General features: G+C 34.0%; 1 protein-coding gene across 3 annotated transcripts in view; it reads left to right on the forward strand.

Annotated features, from left to right (window-relative positions):
• Window positions 1-12,469, forward strand: part of Cdh7 (cadherin 7) — a 134,768-nt gene that overhangs the window by 55,548 nt on the left and 66,751 nt on the right. For 2 of the 3 annotated variants that reach the window (XM_040738179.1, XM_040738178.1), the window contains exons 4-5: window positions 2,332-2,451; window positions 11,080-11,247. In XM_040738179.1, coding sequence (XP_040594113.1) covers window positions 2,332-2,451; window positions 11,080-11,247 — 288 coding nt within the window. Of the gene's footprint in view, window positions 1-2,331; window positions 2,452-11,079; window positions 11,248-12,469 lie in introns of those variants that run through there. The other variant, XM_040738180.1, reaches the window with a different exon arrangement.

Raw genomic sequence — 12,469 nt, forward strand, 5'->3', positions numbered from 1 at the left:
AAGAAGTTGGCAATTTCCTCCCCCAATTAGTACTGTTTGCTAAAACAAGTTTTGAGCTGTGTTTCATTGAGCTTAATACTTCTAGGTAATAGTATTTGGGATATTTTTCATTGACTTGGCAAATTTAGCATTGAATATGCTAATTAAGTATATGATACATTCTATTTTAGAGATTACCCAGTACACCACTATTTTGACTCAGAAATTATGTTTCAAATACCTTTATAAATTATTGAAAACTTTCTTAAGCTGATTAATAAAAATTTCAAACTTTAAATACTAAAATGTAGTGATAATGTATTAAAACTTACTAAATTGTTTAATTCTCACAAAATATTGAAAATAACACTGATTGATATGTTGTATGGCCCATAAATATTCAGGGTTTAATTTTAGAGTTTTTCTTTTTATAAACTCATATTAGCACAAGTTTTATCAATGATAATAAGTCTGTAGAACAATTTCTAAATGGCTACAGAGCTCAGAGAAGCACAGATGCTCTCGCTTCCGAGGCGAGAAACAAAGCTCTGCTAGTAAAGTCCTTGGCATGAATGCATGAGGCTCTGATCTCAATCCTAGGACCCATATTATAAGCTGGGAATGCACTGCATTGCTGCCACTGGGAGTCATCACAAGGAGACTCCTGGATTTGCTCACCATTCAGCCTAATCTACACAGTATGGTCGAGGTCAGGAGAGACCCTGTCTCAATAAAACAAGCAGGATGTTGCTTTAGTAATGAGACATATGGTTGATCCCTAGACTCCACATAAGTGCACCATCCACACACACATGCATACTCACCAATATACACCCAGAACTTTATGTTTATACAAGCATGTATGTATATATGTACCTATTAAATAATTAAAATGTGCTGATAAACTAAACATCTATATAATTTTCACACTTAATGAATCTAAAATGTGACTGAGTTTGATTTAGGAATACACACCATTCACCACATTGGTTCTGTTTGACATAGTCAGTGAAATTTACCAAAGGAGAAACAAAGCACGAACAAGTTTTATGATTGTAATTTCATGATTTCTATTCAACCACAAGATAGATGAAATTAGCAAGTTATGTCATAATATAGAAATTGGGTAGAATTCCGGAAAAATGATATTAGTAAAATAAGCATAGAGAAAGAAATCTATGCAAAGATGACAGTACATTTAAAGTTCGCTATTTAGGAATTACTGTAACCACGCTAACACTCAGTGCATCAAAATGATACATTTTCTTTATGTAACAGGTAGAACATAAGTTACATGCTAATACATGCATAAATGCATGAAATGATTATGCCTTTTAAAGCTTATGCTCCAAGAGCAGCAGAAAACAGATATTTGCATCAATGTTCTCATTTTGTTTTGTTTTCCTCTTAGTCAAAATGGGTTTTAACCCACATAATATATCCCAATTACAATTTCTTCACTTTCTGCTCCTCATAGATCCTCAATATCTCCTATTCCCTCTGGATCCACCACGTTTCTGTCTCTTATTATTAAACAAACAGGCAGTGGTCTATGAGTATAGGAAAGTATTAAGAATAATTTCTTTGCACATTCATTTTTTAAAAATCAGTCATGCAGTAGAGATGCATTGCAGGAGAGAAGAATAATAAAAAAGGGGGTGGGATAAAAAATCTGAAACAACAAAAATTAAAACAGAAGGAAAACTGACCAAAGCCAGAAAATGAGTGACTATCTATAAAATGAAGACACTGTGACATCAGTGCCATATTTATAGCACCATTCTTTTTCAACTTTGTTGAAGTTGGCTCAAATTTTTAATTCAGAATTAGTATAGACAAACAAAATCCCAGAACACCTATCAAGGAGATGAAATAAGATTTGAATATGCAAATAAATGGAACCACTACTCATCCTACAAGTACAGATTTCTGCTTCCATCTCAGTCTTGCTGAAGAATGAGGTATCAGATTCCTTTTATATCTCAGTCTGCCTTCTGGAAAGTTCTTGAGTTTGGAAGACAATGTTCTTAATGAAATTTTGACACCTGAGCATGATGGGTGAGACCCTATATCTAAGCTCTTTTGGCTCTAACTTTTTGAATCTAATGTTCATAATTCTGTAGTCTCTTTGCCTAAATAATTTCATACAACCTATTTCAAGGATTTTTGTTAAAATTCATTTTCTTAATTTGGTTCAAACAAAAATATACTAGCTTGATATCTCATGTGCTTTGATGAAGATCACTTTAAACAAATAAATAAATTTAGCCTAGATTTTATGACAGTGTCTGAGTCCTTTAATGTCCTTGTATTTGAGAAATTTAATTCAAAGACTGTTTGGTTGTCCACTAGGGACTTCAGTGGTACAAGTGACAGCCACAGATGCTGATGATCCTACCTATGGCAACAGTGCTCGGGTGGTCTACAGTATTCTTCAAGGACAGCCATACTTTTCAGTGGAACCAAAGACAGGTAATGAATAAAATTTGCACTTACTGTAGTTATCATTTATATTCTGGCTTATACTTAATATTTATTTTCTATTAATATAATAACACTGGGTACTTTTTATTTTGCTCCTCTCAATATGTCAAAATTACTAAATGCACTGTATTATAAAGGAGTTTACACTTATTTTATTTCATTTGCTTGTGTTCATGAAAACAGTAAATACAATGGAATTCAAAATTATCTCAGATGTGACTCATGTCCTTGTTAGGACATTTTTATTACTTGTTCACATATTTTACTTTTGTTTTCTTTAATGAACTCAGTAGAAAATTAAGAGAATTCATAATTTAAAACAAGCAAAATGTTTTTTGTCTAGGTGTACAATATGAAGTAGGTCATAGGAAAAATAGGAAGAAAATATGAAATTTGTGAAATACTAAATTTAAAACAAAACAAGTTTCTGTCATTTTCTATTAAAATATTACAAGTTGCAAAGTTACCCAGAGAAATCTTGTCTTGAAAATAAAAAAAGTTTAGATTGAGTGATAGTATACTTGAAGTACTATTTTTGTTAAAAAATAATTATATAATGTTGAAGTTTTTCTCTCTGTCACTGTGCAGAGAGGATGGTATGATTTAATATTTTAAATATGCCCCTTTGAATATTTTGTTTCCATTAAAATGCAAAAGATTTAATACTTTAACTTTTTAAGTTGCAGAATTTCTCAGCTGAGTGTACTTTTAAAGATATTGGATTACAAGTATGACTCTAGTTTAATATTTTAAAAGTAATGACTACATTGTTCATATTCCCAAAGGAGCAATAACTTTCATTTGTAATTAAAAGCAAGGGCAAATATTCCAGATGCCCTTGCAAGCAACAGTGGTTATATGCATAAGAAGCAGAAAAATCCTACTCAGTCATTAAAAGTTTGTACAGTCTGCAGTTACGATGTACATCAAACGAATGTTAAAATTTGGAAACTATGTGGAAACCAAATAGAAAAGAAATCAGTATAATTAATCAAGTGACTGCTAAAGGTGAATAAATTAAGGAATATGAGACATGTCAGTATAGAAACTGTTCATATTTAACTGAAGGCTGTATTAGAGAAACTAAATTTAGTCAGTCTTACTTTGAGTCAGATTCCTCAGCCTTGAAAGACTGAGAAACTTTCAGTATGTGCTTACAAATTGTTTGCTCTTGCATTTTGTCATCTGTTCCAAGTAGAATGTGGTGATACCAAGGGATACATATTTCCCTCCTAATGCTTTTCTTGTGACTTATAGTCTTACTGCAGGTTGTGTAATTTTTTCCCCAACTCATGGAGCTAAAATTGTACTAATTTGTCCAGTTGTATGTGCCATGGGGTTATATTGTTAGTACTGAAGAAAGCAATATTGATTTTTATTTCAAGATATTATATTTACTTGGGAGAAGGTGAGGGAAATTATTTTTAATACTGTAACCGTGACAACTATTGGGGCATCTCTCCCTACAAGTATTAGCTCAGACATATTTTGTGCATCTTTGCTTATTGAACGATTTATACTGTTTAGAATATACCTTTAAAATGGAAAATCATTGTGGAAAATGGAAAATTTTCAATCATCTGGGCCTTCAAAGCAGAAATCTAACTTTAATGTTTTCATTATAGGAATCAGTGTGATGTTTACTATGGTAGGAATATTATTGCTTTCCAATTCTTCAAATTTAAGGATCTTGTAGAATAAAGTGCAATTTTGACACAAAAAGATGTTGATAAAATGCTATATAAAGATTATTAAAAATAGATCCATGCAATCAGTCTTTGTTAGGAATACTACCTAAAGAGTATTTACCTGATGTGAAAGTAGTTAGGTTAATGTCTCATAGTGCATCCTCTATTAGTACAATGTTTATGCAATAAATATGTTCCTGGATGGCAGTGACCCTTTTTACCATAGTTTCTCCTTCCACAAATACTGAATGTGTGTAGTAACAAAAAATCAATATCGACAACTTGCTTAAAGATGCAATCCATGTTGATTCTATTTGATATATGACGGGACTAGTTAAATAATTTGCAGTCCAACACAAAAGTAATCCTATTTCTGAAATTGTTTAACAATTTAGAAGAAATTTAAGCAAAGCAAACAGATAACCTAACTAAGAAATCTCAGATCAATAAAACCATCTCTGGAAAAGAGATGCAAAGCTGAAGCACTCCTTCCACTTGGTAACTGTTTTGTTTTGGTTTGAGTGTGTATGATTGTTTTTCCCCATGTATGTCTCTGCATTGTGTTACTGCAGGGTGCCAGTAGAAGACATGTGATACATTGCAACTGAAAGTGTAGATGATTGTGATCCATCATGTAAGGATTAGGATTACTTCTCTGCCATCTCTCCAGCTCCAATTGAATAGTTATATTTTGAAAACACTAGTTATGATCATTTAATACTTTCCATACATTATATGAGGACTTGCTTTAAGTTCATTTTATTAGCAATTTTACCATAACACCTGAAACATCTACTCCCACCTACCTTTCATTATTTTCCATTCTCTCAGTTGATTCATTCAATGTTTTAGAGACAGGTTTCTTATTGACCTAGAACTCCTCAGGTCAGGTTGGCTGACCCCGAGGAGTTGCTTTCTCTATACCCCCAGTGCGACTACATTATCTATCTCTTTCAGTTGGGTTCTGGGGATCTAACTCAGGTACAGATGCTTTTAGGGCCACCACCATATCCATTGCTTATGCCAGAAATGACTTAGGAATTAGACACTGATTTTGGCACATTAAGTTTGGCAATATAGTTCAATAAAGAAGCTGGAGTGATCCTCTCCACAGCTACAGGGTCTTGCAGCGTGGCACCAGCAAAGAAGCAGAAATTTCAGTCAAGAATGGCAGTGGGCAATAAAACCTTCAAGATACAATTCCAGGGACTGACTTCCTTAAAGTGAACTCAGGCTTCTAAATATTGAACAGTCTCTAATATCACCAAAAAAGGACAAAGTGGTAGGAAATATGAGGCTTCAGTGCACATATGGCATTCAAATGAACACTTCCAAAAATATGAAGCTTAGGTTAAAATTTAAGAGGGAACAAAGACTTCAGGAGGAGATTAATATCTTATATAACAAGTATATAGTATTTATATAATTACACTTAAAATTTCTTCTAGAAATTATTTCTGTTCCCAAGAATTTTTTTCAGGTAAAGGAGGAGCATTCTCACAAATGTCATGCTTTTGTGTAATCATGTATGTCTGATGAAGAGTGCTAATTAACAACAGTAAAAAAAGTATCAAGTTTGAGATTATTGCACCTTTTTGGAATTAATTCATAATCACCATTGTATTGAGTCTAATAAGAGATATTTGCTTAAAGAAGCATGTTTCAATATTATCATAATTGAATTTCTAAATTCCTTTGAAATATTACTTTCAAGATTTAAAAATTTGAAGGCAGCCTTGACTTATTTTATCATGGTCATGTTCTAGAATTATACAAAGCCAGTTCTTTCAACCTAGTTTTCATTATCTGTGGATATATTACACAATAACTCACAACATTAAGCTCTGATAACTTCAGTTACGTAATTCAGGGTATTTAGTTTCATACGGCAGTGTAAGCCTCACAGATAAACACTCCTAAGAGTGTTCCCCTTTCTGTACACTTTGTTTGACTTTAATTTTATTTCCTAATTAACTCATTATTCATTACATCTTCAGTTATTTGAAATTCATTTTGTTTTCACAAGTTTCTATGCTACATCACAAATGGGTATAATCTGCCTAAAATGGTATCTTTCATAAAGAGAGAAAGTGATATTAGGACCCAGTTTACAGAGGCCACACTTGCTATCCAATCTAAGTACCTATGGAGGATTTTCTAGCTCTTACCTGAACTCAGCAACTCATCATATTTGGCAGAATATACAGTTAGTTCTTGACTAGTGTACTGGCTAGTTTTGTGTGTCAATTTGACAAAAGGTAGAGTCATCAGAGAGGAAAAGCCTCAGTTGTGGAAATTCTTCAATGAGATTGAGCTGTAAGGCATTTTATCACGTAGTGATCATTGAGGGAGGGTCCAGCCCATGGTTTGTTCCTGGGCAGGTGGTCCTGGGTTCTGTAAGTAGGTGGAATGAGTGGGCCATGGAAAGAAAGCCATAGCTTCTGTATCAGCTCCTGACTCCAGGATACTGCCCTGTTTGATCTCCTGTCCTGACTTCATTCAGTGATTAACAGCAATGCTGTAATATAAGCCAAATAAACCCTGTGATTCCCAACTTGGTTTTTGGGCATGATGTTTTATAGTAGAAACAGAAACTAAGCTAAGACAACTAGCATGGAATTTTGTTGGAGATATTTCCTAGATGTATACCACGTTCAGGGGATCTGGAATAGTCGTTGGCTGGTTTCCTAGCTATCAGTCTGGGGTCCTCAGGCTTCCCTTTTGTTTGGGTCAGCTGTTTCTGTAGGTCTCTCCAGTCTGGTCTTGACTCATTTTCTCATCAATCCTCCTTCTCTTCAACTGGATTCCAAGAGTTCCGCTCAGTGTTTACCTGTGGGTGTCTAATTCTGCTTCCATCAGCTACTGGTTGAAGCCTCTATGATAGCATATAAGGTAGTCATCAGTCTCATTATCTGAGAAGTGTATTTAAGGTAGCTTCTCCACTTTTGCTTAGATTTCTCTTCAAACCTATAATGCATCCCTCTGTTATATCTCTTTTCTTGCTCTCCTCTATTCTTCCCTGACTCAAACTTCCTGCTCCCTCATGTCCTCTTCTCCCCCTCTTCTTCCTTCTCTTTCTGTTAACTCCCTCTCCCCCCATGCTACGAATTAGCTCAGAAGATCTTTTCATTTTCTCCTTCTCTGGGGGACATTGACATATACTGTTCTTATTTACGTGGGAATATTCCCATAAAGCTATTATCTTTAATAGCTAACACAGAGGCTGGCAGGAAAATCAATTAAAAACAAAGGAAAGGGGCTAATGACATGATTTTCCGATGTATTATGATTACACATACAGTTCTTGCTAACACTATTAACATTCTTTCAAAGATGGACTGTTATTTTTCAAAGCTTTGCATAAAGTGACTTTATGACACTCACTCTCACATGAATTAGTAACTACACAGAAATCACAAGGAAGATGATATGGCTAATATTTATTTTTATATTCTTTGAGTTGTCAGAATGACTCTGAAATAAAGGCTGCCATGATTAGAGGGGAAGCATTAGTGGTTTTCCAAGGGACTTAGCACAGGTTTTTGACTTTACAGGAAGGATGTGTTCTCAAATAATGAAACACGTATGAGAACAGGTGTCTCAACACTGAGACACAAATTTTATTATTAACCTACTCAAAGTATGATCTTATGTGTTGATTTAGTTGTAGTAAGGCAAATGGCAATGTGTTGACCATGCACAATATACATATATCTGTCTACACTGAGAGTATGTGTTTTTCAAGATAGCAAATTTAAAGCAGAGTGTGCAGAAAAATTGGAAGCGTCAAGTAGTCTCCTACACTGTGATTTATTGCAGGAAAGAAAATCTTACCTGATACACATGATCACGCTACAAAATTAAGCTTCCATGGTAACACGATAGGTTCTACAAAGGAATCACAGTTGTTGGCACATTAGAAAAATCGTAAGTGTTTTTCTGCAGACTACAGAACAGACAATTGTTGAACAAAAGCAAACTATATCCATCCGTGTTTGTGTGTGTATTTTTAGGATGCTTTATCTAAATGTGAATTATAAATAAAAGTTAAAGAAAATATTTTACCACTCATAAAGTTCAGGTTATGTATTAGTTTAAAATAATAAGACAAGGAATGTTGAAAACAAGGCCAAATACTTTCTAAACAGCTAGCAATATATTTATCTTTCATTATGCATGGCTTACAAATTATTGATTATTGAATATTTTAAATTCCATAATGCTACTACACATTATAGTAACCCAGTTATATCAGACTAACTTTTACCAGTTTATATAATAATAATATGTTTAAAAAGTTACTCAGTGTGTACATTGATGAGCCTGTGACTTCAGAATTGACAAATGAAAATGTAATATCTAAGAATTCTTTTCATAACATTAGTTTCTAAGTTAAAGCAAAAATATTTAAATAACTAGAAATGAAGTATTGCCAAGTATTTGTATCTAAACTCAAGTGTTGCCTATTATTACACTTCAGTGTAGTAGCTGAAGTATTTGGAAATTTCCTCTCTCACCTGCAATCACTTACAAGTTTTGTGATTATTTTAGTGTTGAGAAAATATTATTTATAAGATCCTTTATAAAGAGACATTTATAGGTCTTAAAAGTAAGTAGGTAACTTTGATATCCAGACTTCTAATATAATGATGTTAAAATTCCTTCAAAAACAATGTCACTAGTGAAACCTACGGAGTCAGCAGTATCAGAATTGCTATCCTTTGTGTGTGTCTCTTTCTGGTGTGTGTGTGTGTGTGTGTGTGTGTGTGTGTGTGTGTGTGTGTGTGTGTGTTATGTACTTTCTCATGTGTTTGAATCCATTTGTATTTCACAGGGAGCATGTGTGAATTCACAAACACATTTGGAGGCTACAGGTTCACATTAGAGTCTTTTTCAAACTCGATTTATTAAATAAAGGAAAGTCTCTCACAGATCTTAGAGCCTGCATGCAGCCATTTCTATTAATGTAACTGGTCAGGTTGTCCCAGTGATCCCTGCTTCTACCATAGTATTTTGCAAATGTGATAACAGGTACACAGTCTTGTTGGAAGAAAAACATGAGACTGAGACTAAATAGTTGAAATTATGAGTGGGATTTTTTTGTAAAATAATACTTCTTCATAAAAATTAAATGTGTTTATTAGCCATTCTCAAGATTATCAATATTTAATAAAAAAGACACATTAAATTTACTAATGACAAATAAAACAAGAAAAAACAAAAAGAAGACATAAGTGTCTACTCAAGAAAGGGTATAGTAAGAAAGTTTACTTATAAATAGCCATAGTGAGTTAAGTTCATTCTTATTTTGCTGTCGAGTTAGAAATACTGAAAAAACATGGAGTGTACATAAAATAATTACACTTAACAAATGGTACCTTTGTATCAGATATTTCACAAGTAAAACTGCTGAGTATATAACATTATTTTCATTTTATGGTAGCATTTCAAAATAAATAATTTGGATATAGATATCAACAAGCCACTGAAGATGTTAATATGTGATACTATCCAGGTACCTCTTGCTGGCAGTTATACACAATGTGCTTAGAAAAAGTGAGTTATGTCAAAAAATAAAATTTGGCATATGTGAGTAGGTGTTACCATAAAGCAAAGGTGTAGATGAGTTGCTGATATGTGTTTATGTGTATTTTAATATACATGCTTATGTCTGAGAAATAATGGTAGACATAGTATATATATGGCCATATAGTGTATTTATACCATTCAACTTGGAGTGTTGGTATTTGATAAAGATTTACTATAAGTATTTGATATGGTAGAACAAGAAATGATAGATTATTTACCTTATCCTTTATTTTGTATGTTCTCATTTTTAGAAATAATAAGAACACTCTGATCATTTTCAAAATACTATCTGTTTTACTATTTCTGTCTAAAATTTTCAATGATTCTTGTTTCCATGATGGTCTTTTTACCACTTGGCTTTTTGGAACCAAAACTAAGATTGAGCATCCTCTGAGCAACAGAAGAGAGTTTAGGGTAATGATGATGATGATTATGGTGATGATGATGATTTCTGTGACAGAGTAATCCAGGCTGTTCTACAACTCACTGTTATTGAGGATTGATTGCCCTGAGCACCTGATCATCAGTTTTCTACCTCTGACATGCTGGGATTATAGACTTCCACCAACTAGCCATGTGGTTTTGATTTTCAGATATAAAATTTCACTCTCTAGCCAAGTTGGTTTAGAATGCACTGTGTAGCTGACTTGCCCAAGTATAGACAAGGCAAGAGATTAAACTGGCCAATCAGCATCTGAACAGTTTTGAAGTAGATAGAATAAAGATATGGAGCAGAATAAAGGAGAAGGTATAGGCTCATAAATGGGAAGAATGTTCACATTTTTCCTATGAGTGCATGAGAATTTTCTAGAAATTCTAAATGCCATTTTCTTTTTATTTGTATGGTTTCTTCCAGTTATCACTATGACAACTGCTGACTACTCAAGCATGTGAACATGTACTATTTAACATACAGATATGCTTATAATGAAGATAGACGTTCTCTGCCAGTCCTTCTGACAGCTGTCTTAGTTACAGCAAGTTAAATAACCAGAAGAGGAAATTCGGGACTACAGAATGAAAGATAAGCGATGTCAGGGCTGAGTAGATGTGTAGTCAGGTCATATAAGTGTAACAAAACCTAAAGCTACATATTAGTATTATACATATACATATATATATATATTATAAAGTATATGTACACCGATGTACATATATATATATTATAAAGTATATGTACACCGATGATCTCTAATCTACACTAAAATAAGAAAGCAAGCAGAAAAATGAAAGCACAAGATGGCAACTGAACAGTCACATGTCGTTCCTTTATCCATATTTTTTTCTACTATAATGTAGTGAATCATGGTGCTGTTTACTGAGATTTAAAATCTTACAGGAGTCATCAAGACTGCCCTTCCAAACATGGATAGAGAGGCTAAAGACCAGTATTTGCTTGTCATTCAGGCAAAGGATATGGTTGGTCAAAATGGCGGACTGTCTGGAACCACTTCAGTCACCGTGACCCTAACGGATGTCAATGATAACCCACCTCGCTTTCCACGAAGTAAGTTATTTTAAGTGATGACTAACTGTAAAAACATCTTTACAATATTTACAATTCTTTTCAGATATTTTTCTTTCTCATTTATTCACCTCTCACAGATTTCATTCAGTCACAGTTTCTTCTCCCTCGTCTCCTCCCAAATCCCTTCCCTGCCACACACATTCTGTCTCCTCCCGATCCACTACTCCTACCTTTCCCTGTAAAAAAGGACGATCGATCAATGGATAGCAACCAGACACTGCGATTGACAGTAAAACTAGGAACAAACCCTCATGTTGCGCCTGGCTGAGGCAAGCCAGCAGGGGGAAAGGGTCACAAGAGCAGGCAAAAGACTCAGATGACTTTCTCCCAAATTTGTATTTTAGCAAGGGTCTAAATTAAGTTCAGAGTATCGAATAGGAAGGATAATCTCACTAAATACGAAACAATTTGCCTTGAAATTTTACTTTGAATTGTGCATAAGTGTTCATTCTAGTTCTGTATTTAAACTTACTAAAGTTTATTTTTATTTTGAATCTGTACTGTGTTCCATAGTTGTTGTCAATTACCAAAATTACCTTTCTTACAAGGGTTTAAAATAGTAGGGGTTTATTTTTTGTTTAAATTTTTTTGTTTAACTTAGAAACAAGCTTGCTTCACATGTCAATACTATCTCTCTCTCCCTTCCCTCCTCTCCCATCCCCCTAGTCCCCCAGACCCCCACCCAATACCCACTCCATTCTCCAGGGAGAGTGAGGCTCTCCATGGCGAAATCCAGAGTCTGTCAATTCATCCAGGCCAGGGCCTAGGCCTCCCCCATGTGTCCAGGCAAGAGAGCATCCCTCAATATGAGATGGGCACCCAAAGTCTAAACATTGAACTGAACTCCTGGAGCCTAAGGGTTTATTTTTAAAGTAAGATTTTTTATAATTATCAACATGTTAGGTGCACAAATTGATGCAATTTATCTTACTAAAATAAAATGCTCATTTTATGCTTTTTAATCAGATCAATTATACTAAACATTTTCTTTTACAGTTTTACCATATTTCTGTTATGCAAATTTAATGTCTAAAAACAATGCAATCACAAACATCAGAAATTCCCCTTCAGATGAGCTTCTGAACTTTGGATTCAACAAGAAATAAGGAGAAAAATAAAAATAAGAACCTGTGTTCTCAGGGTAGCTGTGTCCTCCTTACAAGATCATTTGATCCTATACTTCTTTTCTCCATGATTTTGT

This window comes from Mesocricetus auratus, unplaced genomic scaffold (assembly GCF_017639785.1).
Source record: "Mesocricetus auratus isolate SY011 unplaced genomic scaffold, BCM_Maur_2.0 Super-Scaffold_100676, whole genome shotgun sequence".
In the NCBI taxonomy this organism is placed as follows: Eukaryota; Metazoa; Chordata; class Mammalia; order Rodentia; family Cricetidae; genus Mesocricetus; species Mesocricetus auratus.